General features: G+C 38.4%; 1 protein-coding gene across 1 annotated transcript in view; it reads right to left on the reverse strand.

Annotated features, from left to right (window-relative positions):
- The window catches only part of kifap3b (kinesin-associated protein 3b), an 83,759-nt gene that overhangs the window by 20,679 nt on the left and 44,411 nt on the right, over positions 1–18,669 (reverse strand). Inside the window, exons 10-17 of the mRNA XM_051699857.1 lie at positions 18,348–18,510; positions 16,258–16,358; positions 10,973–11,081; positions 10,632–10,744; positions 8,583–8,748; positions 7,012–7,137; positions 4,223–4,321; positions 1,363–1,448 (exon numbers count right to left, since the gene is read on the reverse strand). Of these exons, the coding sequence (XP_051555817.1) occupies positions 1,363–1,448; positions 4,223–4,321; positions 7,012–7,137; positions 8,583–8,748; positions 10,632–10,744; positions 10,973–11,081; positions 16,258–16,358; positions 18,348–18,510 (963 nt within the window). The remainder of the gene's footprint in view (positions 1–1,362; positions 1,449–4,222; positions 4,322–7,011; positions 7,138–8,582; positions 8,749–10,631; positions 10,745–10,972; positions 11,082–16,257; positions 16,359–18,347; positions 18,511–18,669) is intronic.

The raw sequence follows: 18,669 nt of genomic DNA on the forward strand, positions 1-18,669 counted from the left end.
TTTTTTTTTTTTTTTTGTAAATATAAGTTTTGATTTGTTGGACATTGCTGGGTCACTCACTACCCCATTTATTTTAATGTTTTGATGACTTCAATCATTCTAAAATGTGGAAAATAGTCATTTATAGAATGATTAAAAAAAGAAAAATTTTGACTGATAGTGTATGTTATTTAAGCCATCTCTGCGGAGACATAATAAGAGATGCACCTTCTCTAGGATGGATGGAGGAGGGTGCAGGAGGGGTCTGCTGGAGCTCGGAGCTCAAGGCCAGCTCTCGGTCCTAAGGTATAAGGGTCCTGAGGCATCATGTCGCCGCCTGCTCCGCTGAATGAAAATATGGATTAATCAGCCAGGGCCCCCTGTGGCACAACCTGAGTAAATAAGCCCTGTTTCTCTTTTCTCTGCTCTGTCCATTCATCATGTGGACAGCAGCGCAGAACTGTGTGGGAGCCCGGGGCAAGAACCCTGATGCAAAGCCCAGAGGGCCACTGAGAGAATAAACTTGCACAAAAACTTGAACCAACTAACTTAAAGTCTGCTCCAGGTTACGACAGATTTTTTCTTATCTGGTACATGGGTAGTTGATGCATGACGTGTCAAAGAAGTTTTTTAATCAACAAAGTTTGATTCAAAAATTATATGAATGTACAAAAGGGAAGTGTATATATCAGGTCCTGTAACTGGTCCTAATTTGTTTCAAGTTCATCACCGTTTTAATCACGTTTCCTCATTTACATGAAACTGCAGTGGTTCAAATTATTTTGTAAAGGTACAAATATTCCATGTAGTCTCTCAATTATTAAGTCATAAATGCACAATAATTATAAAAGGATTAGCAAAATGCTGTTTAAAATAGCTTTAGATGGAGTATAGCAAGTCAACTATCCATATCCTTAAATGGTCACCCACTTCAAATACAAATGGATCCATTTACTCAGGAAAAATCAGTATTTCCATATTGTAATTTCACGAGCAATTGCAGGAGAAAGTATATCTGCATATTTGATATCAACGTCAAGACCTAATCAACTCAAACATGTCAGTTTGCTGAGCCAGGTCTATCCATCTGCTCTTTCTCTTTCACCACAGATACAAACCAGATCCCACACGCAACCTTTCATGTGGCCAAGGCTTAACGAGCAGACTAATAAAGTGAATGAAACACTTCCCCAAACAAACCTGGCTCTCAGAGTTCATCACCATTTACTGCCATCTTATGTCAGTGAGTGGCCATTAAGCAGCAGAGATTTTATTGCCATGGTAAACACACATGGTAAGCGTAGTGTAAAACACACATACAGACTAAGCCCTCTCACTCTGATTTGGTGCATGTGTGTAGTGAGGTTATTCCGGAGTACTTACGGCGATAATATCCAGAGTGTTGTCACAAACCTTCCGGATCTCCACATTTTTGTCATGCATCAGGTCGATGAGGTAGGCTGGAGCCTCTTTGAGATATGGTTAAGGATTTTGAAATTCATTTACTATTAAAGTTTCATCATATCTGACTTTCATTTGGTGCAAGATTTACATGTGGAAATTAAAAGTAGCAACAGATAAACCTTAATGTTAAAACATTAATGTTTAATGTCTTACCAGTGCAAGACATTAAACATTTCTCTTATAACAAAGAATAATACATTAAAAATTTGAATATTTTATCATGCCCTTTGGCCTGTATGTTACTACAGGCAATGTGCCTCACCAAACCACACAGAGCAGGCAGCACCGAATGAGCAGTTGACACTGAACACGTTTTTAACTAGGGATGTATCCACCACCGATATTTACTAGCAAATTATTTATTTGAATTAAAACCATTGGCATATCTGTTATAAGCATAAAAATACTGATATGAAAAACCAATGGTTTATCTATGAATAAATATGTACAAAGTAATGCATTGTATAAAGTTTATAATATTTTTTTCTGTGTATTATTAAGAAACACCTTCTAAAATAAATCAGATAAAATTAACATTTTCCTGATCCATCGCAATCTTCATTTTTTAATTTAATTTTCTCCCCAATTTGGAATGCCCAATTCCCAATGTCCTCTAGGTCCTCATGGTGGCTCGCCTCAATCCAGGTGGCAGAGGATGAATCTCAGTTGCCTCCGCGTCTGAGACCATCAATCCACGCATCTTAACACATAGCTTGTTGAGCGCGTTACCACGGAGACCTTTATGTGGAGGCTTCACGCTATTCTCCTCGGCATCCACGCACAACTCACCACGCGCCCCACCGAGAGCGAAAACCACATTATGGCGACCGTGAGGAGGTTACCCCATGTGACTCTACCCACCCTAGCAACCGGGCCAATTGGTTGCTTATGACGCCTGACTGGAGTCACTCAGCACGCCCTGGATTCGATCTTGCGACTCCAGGTGTGGTAGTCAGCGTCAATACTCACCGTGATCTTCATTTGAACGATCACGTAATCGATTCTTAAATCCCAAGATCGATTTTTTCCTATATGTGCAACTCTCTACAATGAGAGTAAATCGCTTGCATTTGAGACCAAATTTTGCACTATTCGACAACAAATGTCAGAGATTAGCCACAGGCTGGTAAATTTTCTAATTAGACTCACCAGTGATTGAGTAGTAAAACTGCGAAGAAGTTCAGCATCCTTACACTGCATGTTGAGAATTAAAGTTTGATTTGACTCGTTCCATATAATGTGTGATGGATATACTGATGGAATACATGGATTTGTACATTCTTAAAAAGCTAAAATGTGACTAAAATGATGAAAAACAAATAAAATATAATTTGTAAAATTGTACCTAGTTAGAAGGTCCCATGCATAATTTACAGCATTAGCTGAGAGAGAATTTTTTTCATTTGTAAGCAAAATGGATATTATAGCCATATGAACTGATATCGAATAGAATCAAAATTGGAATCAAATCTGGAGCTTGTGAATCTGAATCGAATGGGGAAATCTGTATTAATACCCAGCCCTAAAAATAAATGAAATCAGATAAAGCATGTTGAATATGCATAATATGAATTTGTAATGTTCTATCATAATACTTCAAATTGCAAAAAAAACTAAATGTGCAAAATAGTTTTAGAAGTGCAAAATAAACTTTTTTCCCCACATCAACCATTATGTTATCATATCTGTTTATCTTGTATTTATCTTTCATAGTGGCTCTCTTTAAATTTCTTTTAATCCATGTTCAAAGGAAATTATTTATTGTTAGGACAATAAAATAGCTTTTGTACCTCTTTGTAAATTTTTTATAGCAGAATTACTAAGCAACACAGTGATCTGAAAACAAAATAAGATAAGTGACAAAACATCGGTATTGGCCAACAGTTTTTGTTAAAATCGGTATCTGCAGAAAATGTTCACATCAGTGCATCCCTATTTTTAACTCTTGTGCACTTGTGGTTCGAGACACGGAAAAAACAGCATGATGTGGCACATTGGTCAAAGAAGTTCATGTAGTGCATTTTTAGATAGACCAATGATTAAAAAATAATGCAGACAGAATGCAAAAGCACCCCTGTTTAAACAGCTCCAAAGTCTACCTCAGACAGGTTAACAAACTCAATTGCAAAATGGATTTCTGTTGACTGTTTGCCAGTGATAAGCTTATGTTCAATGATACGGAAATAAAACAATGTTAGGATTTCTAAAGCCACTTCTTTTAATGTCTTTTCAAATATTTACTTATCTTGTCTTTTAATTATCTTCATTTAGGAGCTTTTCCCAGCAAATACTGTTTTATGAAATATCTGCACATGATGTAATTAATTTAAATAACATTTTTCATTTGATTGACAGCCATACTTATAAATGTAACCATTTTTTTATATTCATCACCAGCAAACTGAAGTTACCAGAGTTGGAGCCTTAATCTAGTGGTCATGGTCTTGAGACCTGTCAACACCACGTCGTAAACATGCCTTGGTCTGGTTCTGGGTGTCATTACTCAGTGTTTTGTTCTACGTCTTAGGGAGTCTGGTATTGGTCTGGGTGGGGGTCTAATCTTTACTCCAGCTATCTATCTCTTCTCTCTATCTGTCAGTTTAGATGTGAATATGAGCATTTCTTCATAAATATAGTTGCAGTAGCGAAGACTGAAGCCCTCCAAAATCTAAATGCACCAGTGAACACAGGCCAAACAACTCTCAAAGAACACTTACAAAACATATGCACAAAACAACATGCCTATACAGGGAAAAACAGGTTACTGTAACAAGGATACGAGTGTCCTTAATGATGACATCTCTGGTGGCCTGGTGGAAGACCATCTGGTAGAAGACATAGATGATCTGACATACAAATTCATCATCTTCCTGTTGGGCTAGAAACAGAGCAAAGCAAGCAGATGAAGACTATTATTTTGACCTTGCCTAGCTATCAATCAACGATAGAAAAGAGCATCTCACTTCAAATGAAGGATTAGACCAATAATACTTGTTCCTCATGGACATACCATTACATAAAGGCACAATCATTTCCTTATCAGGAGAATATCTGCACAACATTAAACTGAAATGCGATATGGCAAACTAACAAACACACAAAGTCCTTCAAGCACACAGTGCAGCTGTGCAGGCATTTCCTATCCATTGGTGTCTACTCATGTGAGCTGACATTCTCCAGTGGATCATGTTTATGTATAAAGGCTCTCGTGAGAAGCTGCCATTTGGGGAGAGTATCAACTTTTCCTCTGAAATGATAGAGAAAGCTCCTATGGAGAAGTGTGCGTTTGTAGCTTCCCCCTCGTAAGTTTAATAAAAGCCTTTATTTAAATTTTGATCTGGTGCAGTCTGATCTCTTCCCCCGGGATCGAAATTCCTCCATAAGAATAATAGCAAAGGGGCTAGCTGCTCCGTGGGACTAGAAATTAAATACTGCTACAGCAAGGAGCTGTACAAGCTTTGCACAAGCTACAAATAACATCACAGAGGACATGTCAACACCTTTCCCAATGGCCAAGTATCCAAATAAGCGTGCTGACAAAATACATATAAATAAACAATACCAAAGCATCTGTCGATAGGTGCTGTGACATAATGCTTACAATGAGGGAATCAAGCTTCTACTTTGTTATTTCACTGTCATGATCAAAGTTACAAAGTATTACATGGTATTAGTGCAAAAATCACCACTGTGTCTAGAGGGGGGTACAAAAAATTTACAATTTAGGAAGTTTCCTTTTCATTCTGAGAGGTAGCTGTGCATGTTGGTACAGTCCCTATGTTAGATTTCACCCACCTTGGCTCATTTTATTTCAATCATTTATCCCTTCCAATGCAAAGGAAGAGCCCCGCCATCAGGCATTTAATGAAATGGGGGCTCACATTGAGCAGGACCAGCAAATCTGATGCATGCCATGAGAGTGGGGCTTTCCTGTTCCTGAAAACGCTGTCATTTTCCAGCATGTAATCCACAGAAGAACCAGCACGCCCTGCCCTACATAACCCTAGGCTGTTATTTATTCCAATTTATTCTAATTTAATATAAGTTTAGTCTAAAGAAACTCTTTAAAACTAATTTCATCCGAACACATTATGAAGGACAAAGCATGCCAAATTGAAATCTGGTACTTGAGTGGCTACAGGCACGCAAAGCAGGGGGCAGCTAATGCCATTTGAGCAAATAAAAGTCAAAGTCACTGATATTTTCCTCTGGAATTGACTTTTCTGTTTAGAACTAATCCATAAGAGAGATCATTTATGAATTGGGTTTAAGACATAAGATTTCCACAGAATTCGAACACCAATATTATGTTTGTTTATTAAATATTTTGGTTAATGTGATAATGCTTCTAGCTACCAACATGAGTGTTGTACTCCCAGCTTTATTAACACATTTTACCATCTTTAAATCCATTCTGCAGAATTTGGCAGCTTATCTAAAAAAATCAGCACAGAAAATATGAAAACGTCTTTTAAAGGGATTCTCTTATCATTTACTCACCCACATACCACCCCAGATGTGTACAACTTACTTTCTTCTGCTGAACACAAACAAAGATTTTTAGAAGAATTTTTCAGCTCTGTAGGTCCATACAATGAAAGTGAATGTTGACCAGAACTCTGAAAGTCCAAAAAGACCTACTCTTTTACTATAAATTCTCCTCCCTGCCCAGTAGGTGGCGATATGCACAAAGAATGTGAATTGCCAAAAAAACAAAAGAAGAAGAATGTGGAAGTGAAAGTGTAGATTTATATTAAAAAAGGACTTAAAATATTGATTTGTTTCTCACCCACACCTATTACACTTCTGAAGACATGGATTTAACCACTGGAGTTGTGTGGATTACTTTTATGTTGCATTTATATGCTTTTTGGACCTTCAAAGTTCTGGCCTCCATTCACTTGCATTGTGGACCTACAGAGCGGAGATATTTTTCTATAAATCTTCATTTGTTTTCAGCAGAAGAAAGTCACACATCTGGGATAGATGCTGTAAAGAAGCCATTCGACCAAACAAACACTACTGTCCCTGCCACAGGTCTTAAAGAGACAGTACCATTTTAGCACTTGTTCTACATATCTAAGTAAATACTTGCAAATAGTACAAATTAGGCATGTAAACAACAAACATGTTACAAAATACTGTGTATCTCCAATATAATATATGCAATTTCAATACATCATGTTTATTGATGTAATACATGGACTATATTTTTAAAAAAGCTAAAATTTTACCAAAATGTTGAAAAACTAATGACAAAATAACATTTGTAAAATTGTTACTGTATGTCCATAATTTAACAAGTTAGAAGATCCCCTGTATAATGAATAACAGTATTAGCTGAAAGAGAATTTCTTTCAAACAGTATGTAAGCAAAATGGACATTATAACTGAAATATACCCAAATTAATTGAAATTACAAGCAAAATCAAAATCTAATCATGATATTGTAATGTGTCGTGATATATTGCAACATGCGTATCGCAATACGTATCGTATCGTGAGGTGGCTGGTGATAACCAGCCCTAGTAGGTAGGTAATGGTAGAAACTATTAGTGGCGAATTTACCATTTAGCAGCTCAATTAGAGCAGGGATGATGCCAGACTTAGCCAGCATGACGGCACAGGAGTCGTCCATAGACACCGTGCCAATCATGATCACCACCTCCAGGATCAAGTCATCCTCTGCTGAGCCTAAACACAAAGATAAAAGGTCAAAACAGCTTTAGTAATATAAAAGAAGAAATGGAGGGTTTTTGAAATGGCATACTATCATACTACTCTTGGTGTGCATTAGGTATTCTGTGTACTGTAGGTAAGTTTTTTGTATGCGTATATGGAATATCCAGATTACCCATTACATTTGTCAAAATGTACTACTGTGTAAAATACTAGCTATATCCCACAATGCAATGCGCTCTATTTGACCTGTCATTTCAAGTGTGACAAATAAACAGAGGCATTGTCAATCTCCATCTCCTTTGCAACTCATCATTTGTTTGGACTGATAAAAGTTATGAAATTTTTACACAAAATTGGATTACAAATAGGCCAAATTATCATATTAATTTGAGATAATAAACAGATGCCTCTCACTAATGTAAACATACAATATACTTAGGTTATATGCCAACAATATCATATAATACAGTTTAAAATGTTTATTGTTGCATACTGCATCCTGTTTGACATACTAATTTAACAAAACAGTATGCAGCATTTATATTTTATGCATTTGACAGACACTTTTATTCAAAGCGACTTACAGTGCATTCAGAGTATACATTTTATCAGTTTGTGTGTTCCTTGGGAATCAAACCCTTGATCTTTCCGTTACTAGCACCATGCTCTACCAGTTGAGCTACAGGAACCATGTCATTTCAGTATACAATATAGAGTGTAGCATATAGTGGAGTGTACATCATTGGTTTCATAGCTCTATAACCCCTCCAAGCATTTCCTCACTCACTCACTCACTCACTCACTCACTCACACACTCACACACTCACACACTCACACACTCACTCACACACTCACTCACTCACTCACTCACTCACACACTCACTCACACACTCACTCACTCACACACTCACACACTCACACACTCACACACTCACACACTCACACACTCACACACTCACTCACACACTCACACACTCACACACACACTCACACACTCACACACACACACACACACACACACACACACTCACACACACACACACACTCACACACACACACACACTCACACACTCACACACACACTCACACACACACTCACACACACACACACTCACACTCACACTCACACTCACACACACACTCACACACACACACTCACTCACACACTCACTCACTCACTCACACACTCACTCACACACTCACTCACACACTCACTCACACACTCACTCACACACTCACTCACACACACACACACTCACACACACACTCACTCACTCACACACACACTCACTCACACACACACACACCTCACAGCTTTGAGCAATTATAGCTAGACCCCTTTGTGGCAGAGGAATGGGTCCAATGCCAGGCCTCTCTTCACAAGACAGCAAAAGACTACAACAAACTCCTACTCAAACAGGTACATCTAAGCATCACTGTGCACATGTCGGCATTACCAGGTTTGAGGTGGTCTTTGAGGTAGGGCACCAGGTTGTACTCTTTCAGCAGGAGCTCCCAGTCCAGGTCAGGGATGGTGAGGTTAGCCATTGTACCCAAGCACTCAATAACAAACTCCTCATCTTCCTCCTGCTTGATCTGAGCTGCCAGGTCACCCACAAAGTCCTGGAGGGAAAGTTACACCAAACATCTCTAGGTCATTTAGAACACTGGATCTCAACTGGTTTTACCATGAAATAAACAACTGTTAAGCACTGCAATATGCAAAAATAATTAACATGACATGCTGAAAAGGAAAATTAATAATTTATAAATGCATAAACAATAGCATAAGTGGGATTTTTCAACCTAACATATGGATCAAACACTGAGCCAAATACATTATCAATATTAGCCATATTACCAAGTGACAGATCAATTTGCACCACATTTTTCCTTTTAAACATCCTTGTATTTATGGCTTCAGTGCCATTTTCTCACCGTCAGTCAGTTGCATAAGAGTGTGCACTCTCTCTCTCTCTCTTTCTTCCTGCTCATGCTGCGTATGTCAGCAAGAAAGAGAACAAGAGTGCGCCCTCTCATGTAACTGACTGATGGTGAAAAAAATTGCACTTTTTAATACAAAGTTATTAATTTCATTATTAACAACGCAATCATGTTTTAAACGTATCCTTCATTAACCTGACATTATTTGCCCTGTAGTCCTGAAAAGCAATAGCTGATGGCTGCACCTTATTGGTCTGTAATGTTACCGCTTGTGCGCTGGTTCTGTTCACTGTTGAACGGACTGGTTGACGTAGGCTTCTGATGGGTCTTAAAGGTGTCATTTAGGCACCCGCCAATATGTTATTTCACAGCTGCCGAAACTTAAAATATAGGCTAATGTATAATTTCCTAAAAAATATATAAATCTGTTTCATTTCATAAAAATATTTCTAGAAGTAAAGCACTGCCCCCCCCCCCCCCCCCACCCCCACCCCAGATTATAATAGTTGCTACAGCCCTGGCTTTGTTACTTCAATGAAATTATTTTTATTTATTTATTTATTTATTTATTTTTAAACTACTGTGACTTTATTGCAAACACTGATTGGGATAGAAATAATGTGTATACATTTTATAAGAAAAATAGATGTAATAAAATTTCATTAGAATATAACAATAATAAGAATAATAAAGTGCAAAGATGTAATATTAATTATATTGAAAGATTTACATTACTTAACATATCAGGGGTACTTCAAGTAAATCATTCAGGTCAAAGGCGTTCGGCTGACAAAAAAGTCTGGGAACCCCTGCCCTAGAGCATCCTAGATTAAAGGAATATTCCGGGTTCAATACAAGTTAAGCTCAATCAACAGCATTTGTGGCATAATGTTGATTATCACAAAAATACATTTCAATTTGCCCCTCCTTTAAAAAAATAAAACAAAAGCACAAATCTGAGTTCTAGTGAGGCACTTACAATGAAAGTGAATAGGGCCCAATCTGTAAACATTAAAATACACAGTATTTCAATAGCCACAAGACAAAACCTACAAACCCTAAAAATGATTGTAAAAATTATGATTTAAACAACTTTACAGCTCAAATAATACATGAGTTTTATCAGAAGAATGAATGTAAATGCGTTTATAAAACATTAAGCTTCTCATTTCTGCCTTTAAACCAAAAATTGGCCCCCATTCACTTCCATTGTAAGTGCCTCACCGTGACCTTGATTTTTGCTTTTATTAAAGAAAAGGACAGACGAATCAAAATAATTTTTGTGGTAATCAGCATTATGCCCTAAATGCTATCGATTGAGCTTAACTTGTATTGAACCCGGAATATTCCTTTAAGTGTCTTGCTTATAGGATGCAATAGTGATCACCCCAATAAAGTTTCCGATACAAGCTCAAATCTTCAACAACTAGGCCACATTACCACATATTTAACATGTAATGAGGCCTCAAGCTCATAACTTAATCACCATAACTGCAAGTTATTAACAAGCTACATAACACACAGGTTTCTATAAGTTGGAATGGTAGAAATTGTGTATTTACAATGAAGAGCTGTTTCAAGTGTCCGTCATGCTGTGATATGTTCCTAATCATCTTCATCAGCAACGGGTCCTTCAGTTTGAGTGCTCTCTTCATCAGCATCTTCAATCCATTACCTGCACAGCAAACACACAAATTCAACCATTTACAAACAAGCATGCTCAGTCAGAGATTGATCATAATCTTTAACTGATTTCATGTAATATTTACTATAGAAGAGTATTAGACTTCAATGGTGTGTGACAGTTTGTTTTATAACATGTAAACACAGGAGATTGTGAGAGTGCGGCTAAGCACATATGCCTTGCATTTCATTCCAGGATAAATGAGACACAGGCTCTTACCCTCACAGATAATCTGAGCATTCCTCTTGTTGGCAGCCAGGTTGATGCAGAAGGAGATGAGCTCAGTGTCGATTCTCTCATTGTTGTGTTCGAACAGCATTTGCATAAGCTGCACACACACGATACAGGAAATGAACACCCATGGTGTAACAGTGTATAATAACCCATAATAACAGTGGTTCTCAACTAGTGCGTCGTGACCCAAACATGGGTTGCAGGTCTGTTGTGATAGCGTTGTAGACAATGCAACTAAACATATAATGATGTATAATTAGGATAGCAAAATAAATATGCTTAACTTTCAAAAGGGAGAAGAAAATGCTTCCCATTTCTTATGGTGTTGTTGTAAAATTATTCTTTCATTTAGTAATATGGCTAATACTAATACAATATTTGTCTCAGTGTTTGTTCCATGTGTTAGGCCCGAAAATTACACTTGTGCTGTTAAGCAATTAAATGTCATGATAATATGCAGTTCATGGTAATATTAATACATTTCAACTTTTTATTTTAAGGACATTTTTGATACTTTTGTATGTTACACAATGGACCCTTTTCACAGACTATGAGGACTCATTTCTGCCTTATTTATCCACGTAAATCTAGCAAACATTTTTTATATTTGCAATTTTTTTTTTTATTATTTAGTGTAAATTTATAACATTACACTTTGTATTATATTACCCTGGAGTACGTTTTTCAAAACCGGGTTACCACTGCTGCAATGAGCTTTCTAATACAGCTGCTGATGGAGTGACAGAAAATTTGGCCTCTTTCTCTCTTCTGACTGCTGTAATTCATCGCTCTCTTTTTTTTAATTCTTTTGGAAAGTTGTGAAAGTGTAATGATAGATTTTTTCTTTTGTTGTCGGAGCAAATGGGTAAACAAAAATTATATTTGCTGTGGTCTCCCATTCACTGTTATACAAGTTTACCCTGCTATTGTTTAATTTTGCATTTCAAACCATGATATTTGAAAAGAGTCCATTTGGGTGCTGTGTTGGTCTTCAGTCCTGGAGTAAAGCCAGCTGAGAACCACAGTCTTACATGACAACACTGTAATGCCACATTATATAAATAGTGTCTGTCACAACAGTGTGCATGCGTGACCTCGAAGTGCCTTCAGAGCACATTACAATGAGCTGATTGAAGCATATTTCAAAAGAGAGGAGGATTTTGCGTGTGGAGTATCATGCAATAAGAGGAAAAACAAAGGAAAGAAATACATGTTGAAAGAGACTGTTACTGACAGGGAAAAATATTAATGCTGCCAGTGCTGGCAAAGGTATTGTTATTTGTGTTTTTATTCAAGAGCCAGAGAGAGTTGAGACAATATCCTACAGTCCACTTCAATCAGGTCAATGCTGTGGCTGAAAAGGCCCAATGAGAGGCACTTGGCGGGGCTATCTTAAAGAGATATCTGGCCAGCTGCAAACTGATTCAGCACGTGTGGGTGAAGAGAGAGATGAGAAGAGAAAGAGACAAAAAGAGGATCACAAGAGGAGCTCCATGGGCCACACTGGGCATGGCCACGGCATGGGCTGATTGGATGTTAAACAGGAAGGCACGAACAGAGCAAGGCAGGCCTGTGAAGAGGCAGCAGTATGCAATCAGGTCTTTCCCATATCGAGTATCACATAACCTGGTTCCAGGCCTCCAAATCACGCAGTCTAGACTCACTGGCACCTGCTTGCTCCTATTTACCAGCAATGTTAAATAAACCCTGTGTCCTCCCCTCCCTCCCACCCACCACCGTCTCTAGAGCTCCTTGGTTTCATAGCTCTATAACCCCTCCAAGCATTTCTTCACTCACTCACTCACTCACTCACTCACTCACTCACACACACACCTCACAGCTTTGAGTAATTATAGCTAGACCCCTTTGTGGCAGAGGAATGGGTCCAATGCCAGGCCTCTCTTCACCAGTTCAGAACCCAGAGCAGTGAGGCTGTTTGATCTAAATCCTCCCCATCTTGAAAAGGGGACCAGGCTCACTGCCAGCGCAGACCGGAAGGACACCAGATCCAGAGAGACAGAAGAAATTGAGGACCCAAATTTAGCTATTGATGAGGAGTCAGGTGAGGTTTTAAAAATTCGGAAAAAAAGAAAGACATAACAAAAGAAAGAAGCAAGAGAAACAGAGAGAAAAAAGAAATTATAGAAAAAAATGAACAAATAAGTGAAAGAAAGAAAGAGGAGCAAACAAAAACAAACTATCAAAAAACAAAAAAGGAAATAAAGAAAGAGTAATGAAAACAAACTAAAAAGAATGAATGAACAAAATGAACAAATGTAAAAAATGAATGAAAAAAGAAGAGTGAATGAAAACAAAAAACAAGAAAAAACAAAAGAAGCAAAAAAGTAATGAACAAAACAAACAAACAAAAGTAACAAAAACAATCGAACAAAAACAAATGAAACAAAAGAAAAAAGATGAACGAAAACAAGTGAACAAAAGCAAGAATGAACAAAACAAACAAATGAACAAACAAAAGAAAGAAAGATAGAAAGGAAAACAAAAGAACAAAAAACAAACTAGATAGTAAAGTTAAGACAAACTTTATGTTGGGTTGACAAAGCCTTGTCTGAAAGTTTAAAATAGTTTGAAGAGTTGGAAGTTTGAAGGTCTTACAGTCAGACAGACAGAAGGAACATCATACAGATAGACAGCCAGCTGCAAGAAGTCCTATGCAACCCTACTGTTTTTCTTAATGGCAAATTGATTGCTAGGGTAACCCCATTTGGCTGCTAGGCAGTTACCAAGGTGATACTGAAAAGGCTCCTTGCTACCCTGAGTCAAATGAATGAAACCAGAAATCTCTATGATGTTCTGGTGCAGAGATATGTGATTTGTTACATGGTTGCTAGGGTAACCATATCTGGTTGCTAGGCAGTTACCAAGGTGATACTTAGCAAGGCTCCTTGTATCCTGAGTGAAATAAGTCAACCCGGAAGTCTCTACGATGTTCTAATGCAGAGATATGTGATTTGTTACTTGGTTGCTAGTGTAACCCATATGGTTGCTAGGCAGTTACCAGGGTGATACTTATCAAGCCTCCTTTCCATCCTGAGTGAAATAAGTCAACCCGGAAGTCTCTATGATGTTCTGGTGCAGAGATACGTGATTTGTTATTTGGTTGCTAGGGTAACCCCATCTGGTTGATAGGCAGTAACCAAGGTGATACTTAACATGGCTCCTTGCCATCCTGAGTGAAATAAGTCAACCCGGAAGTCTCTACGATGTTCTGGTGCAGAGATATGTGATTTGTTCCTTGGTTGCTAGGGTAAACCCATCTGGTTGCTATGCAGTTACCAGGGTGATACTTATCAAGTCTCCTTTCCATCCTGAGTGAAATAAGTCAACCCGGAAGTCTCTACAATGCTCTGGTGCAGAGATATGTGATTTGTTACTGGGTTGCTAGGGTAAGCCCATGTGGTTGCTAGGCAGTTGCCAGTGTGATACCAAGAAGGCTGCTTGCAGTTCTGAGTCATACAAGCCAATAATGAAGTCCTTACGACATTCTGATCCTGAGATACCCATATAACCGATTTTAAATGGAAGTCAGTGGGGTTTGGTTGCTAGGGTGCTCTAAATGGTTGCTAGGGTGTGGCTAAGTAGTTTCCATGATGATTCTTGAAGACTGATTGCTCACCCAATTCAAACAAGCCAACTCTCATGTCTGTAGGACATTCTGATCTGAAGATATCACACTCAACCTTTTTGAATGGAAGTCAATGGGGTTTGGTTACTAGGGTGCTCTAAATGGTTGCAAGGGCGTGGCTAAGTAGTTTCCATGATGATACATGAAGACTGATTGCTCACCCAATTCAAACAAGCCAACTCTCATGTCTGTAGGACATTCTGATCAGGAGATATCCATCCAAGCCATTTTGAATGGCAGTCAATGGGTTTTGGTTGCTAAGGTGCACTAAATGGTTGCTAGGTTGTATGCAGTTGCTAGGGTGTTAAAGTGATGGAGTGAAAGAAAGAATAAAGAGAGCGATGGAAAGATAGAAAAGAGAGTGATGGAGTGACAGATAGAAAGTATGAGTGGTGGAGTGATAGGAAGTAGATTGAATCCTCTAAAGGATTTATTGTCAAGCCAACATAACAAAAGAAAAGAGACTAACAAAAACAAGTGAACAAATGAATGAATGCAAGAATGAACAAAATGAACAAACAAAAGAAAGAAAGTAGGAACAAAGACAAACAAACAAAAAATAAATAAACAACAAACAAAAACAAGTGAGTAAATAAATAAAGAAAGAAAAGCATTGCAACACTGCATACCGCCTTAAGGAGTCACACAGCTTTTCTGACATCATGCCCTGACTGTCTCCAGGCAACTGGCTGAACATTTAGGATGGGGAATGTCTTTTTTACAAGCATCTGGCAGGCATTTTCACCCAATTAGAGTAGACAAGCATTTTAAAGATGACAACGATTGGACAGAAGTTGCTGCAGAGAAATTGAAACCTGCCAATTGCTGGTGACCCCACAGAGGCCCCTCTCTTATTAAATAAGCTCTTTTATCTCATTAAACCATGTGACAGAAAGACAGCATTTAAATTAGCCAATTTTTACAAAACTGTTAGGTGCATACTCTTTATTACTCATTTATGGTACACAGGACTGCAACAAAAACAATAACTATGTTCAGAATAGCATACTACTCTGGAGTATGCAAATGTCCTATTTGCACAGAATACCAGGAAGACCTCTGTATCTCATAATGCAATGTGCTCAACTTGACCTTCCGTTTCCAATGTGACGAATGAACCATGAGTATATATCAGCCACAGGTTTTAACATCTCCTTTTTTACTCATTATTTGTTTAGACTGCCAAAAGTTAGTTGTTTTCACACAAAATTGGATTAAGAATGCAAAATAAATAAATAAATAAATAAACTATTATTTCCAAGTTGAGGTAAACTAAATGCCACTTTTTGAATTATACATGCAACATAATGAGGTCATGTGACAACAATGAATCACAGGCTACTATTGTTTGAAATGTTTATCACAGCATAATACAGTATGTATTAATAATGTTTCACATACTGAGCAGTACACTAGTACTCAATTCTGACCACAGCCACTGTCTATATTCTGTGCAAACTTTGTCAAAGAAGATTCTATACTCACAGCAGAACATTTTTGCCTGGCAGGCAAAGGTTTTAGCCCCTTTTGTGGGTTTCCAGCCAAACATACAGGCAATCACTGGCTTTTTATCTTTACATGTCTTGCATTTCAGTAATCAAGAATGAATGAAAAAGTCGCTGACCTGAGGGATGCAATCAGTGTACGCAAACATGGATTTTGATTTGTCATCCACGCTGATGTGGTAGAGAATGCGCATCGCTACATGCTTGTGTGTGTCATTACCTACAGAAAAGAAGACAAAAAACATTCTAAGACATTCACAATGTGTGTAAACGTTATCTAAATGGGGGGGGCCTGGGTAGCTCAGTGGTAAAAGACACTGGCTACCACCCCTGGAGTTCGCTAGTTCGAATCCCAGGGCGTGCTGAATGACTCCAACCAGGTCTCCTAAGCAACCAAATTGGCCCGGTTGCTAGGGAGGGTAGAGTCACATGGGGTAACATCCTCGTGGTCACTATAATGTGGTTCGTTCTCGGTGGGGCGCGTGGTGAGTTGAGCGTGGATGCTGCAGTGGATGGTGTAAAGCCTCCACATGTGCTATGTCTCCGTGGCAACGCACTCAACAAGCCACGTGATAAGATGCGCGGGTTGGCGATCTCAGACGCAGAGGCAGCTGGGATTCATCCTCCGCCACCCGGATTGAGGCGAATCACTACGCGACCACAAGGACTTAAAAGCGCATTGGGAACTGGGCATTCCAAATTGGGAGAAAAAGGGTAAAAAAAATTCACCCCCCTCAAAAAAAACAAAAAACAAAAAACAAAAAACAAAAAAAAACTTATCTAAATTGATCAGTCATGGTCAGTTAGATAATATATTTATTCTGGTTCGTGTTGAGAGCGAGTCATCTATCACTGAAATTACAGATAAGAGCATCTGGGGTATGTGATTACTATCCAAACACATTTTACTGGGGAGAGAGTCTACAGATACGCAAAAAAAACGCACCACACACACACTCAAGTTTTTCCCCAAATGAGTCACATAAACACTCTCATTAATAACTTTGCTTCCTCCTCCTCTTCTTTCGTAATGGTGTTAGTCCCCCTTGAGATAGGAAACACTCAGATAGATCAATTGCATAATCATTCATTAGAAGTCCGACCGTGGCAGCCGGGACTCGAGACACCCTAGAACACATTATCACATTGGCTATTAGAACCAGATGTGACCACTGGGAATATCAGGATAAAAAAGGAAAAGGAGGAGGGAAAGTTGAGTAGGTAAAGAAAAGGTGTTAAGAGTTTTGCTAGGAAGAGCTTGTTTAATTGGTGATTCAGGAGGAGGCATATATTTTAGTGGCACTAATAAGCAAGGGCCGTCCCAGGCGGCCCTCAGCGTTGCCCCCCGTGACCTGGACATGTGCTTCTCATTAGTAGCTGCAGACACATTTGACCTGCGTTACAGCCTAACCTAAGTGAGAGTAAGCGGAAATGGACAGGCTTTATTACGGCAATCCTCTTAAACTCACCTCGCACTACTGTAGCGTAAACAACGAACACATTGAGAAAATATGCAGCAATTATGTGCATATACTGTATGTAATCATGGAGAATAGAGAGAGCAACATTCTATTGTATTATTTTGATCTGTTAGAAAAAAAGCAATGCAGTATTCCTCAAATCACCAAGACTTTTTGTGGTTGATGCCTGATAAAGGTGCACGAAGAGCTATGTCGGATTATTTTGAACAACTAAAAATAAAAACAGACACGAAGAAGAATTATTCTCCTATGACATGCGTAGCTTAACTCAAAATCATTGAGTAAATGTGTTTGGCTTTACTTGATTCAGGAAGCCAGGCAGTCAGATATCTGCCCAAACTTGTTATACTGTATATTCATTACAGATTTTCCAACCATAGGGATTTCAAACCCTTGCATGCAACCTTAAATACTGTAGTTTCTCTTTAGATTAGTGAGTGTATACACATTGAAAGCCAACTTTAACAAAAAAAATGACATTTTAAATAAACCTCGCTCATCAAGTTTTCTTTCATTTTTGTTGGACCAACAAGAAATTCATTTCAAATGGAAAAGTGAAAAATGATATGACCACATTTATTCTTAATCTATCACTTCAAGAATGTAACAAATCTGGGTTTGGATTACAAGGTTCTCCAAACTACAGTGTAATTCAATTACAGTAGAATGATGGTCTGATCTCTTGAGCTGTCAAATAAGCAACAGTATTATGAAGGTAAAAGAGTTACCCAGCAGAGCAGTGAGTTTGGGGAGCAGACCCACGTGCACCATTTTGGTACGCAGGCCTGTGTCGAAGGAGAGGTTATGGAGGAGTCGCAGAGTGACGTTCAGCAGATCTTCATGTTCACATGGAACTAGATGAGCAAGCTTCTCCACAGTGTCCATCTCAGCCTATAACAAAAGCACATGTGAAATAAATAGAATACAATTAAAATGTTGAGTGTCACAAGCAATAATTTTCTATTTTTAAAGGTGTACTGGTAATTGATGTTGCACTGGCTGATATGGCAGCTGTCTTGGACTTATACTGACACCTAGTGGCGTGGATGC

The sequence above is a fragment of the Myxocyprinus asiaticus genome, chromosome 6, assembly GCF_019703515.2.
Source record: "Myxocyprinus asiaticus isolate MX2 ecotype Aquarium Trade chromosome 6, UBuf_Myxa_2, whole genome shotgun sequence".
Classification (NCBI taxonomy): domain Eukaryota; kingdom Metazoa; phylum Chordata; class Actinopteri; order Cypriniformes; family Catostomidae; genus Myxocyprinus; species Myxocyprinus asiaticus.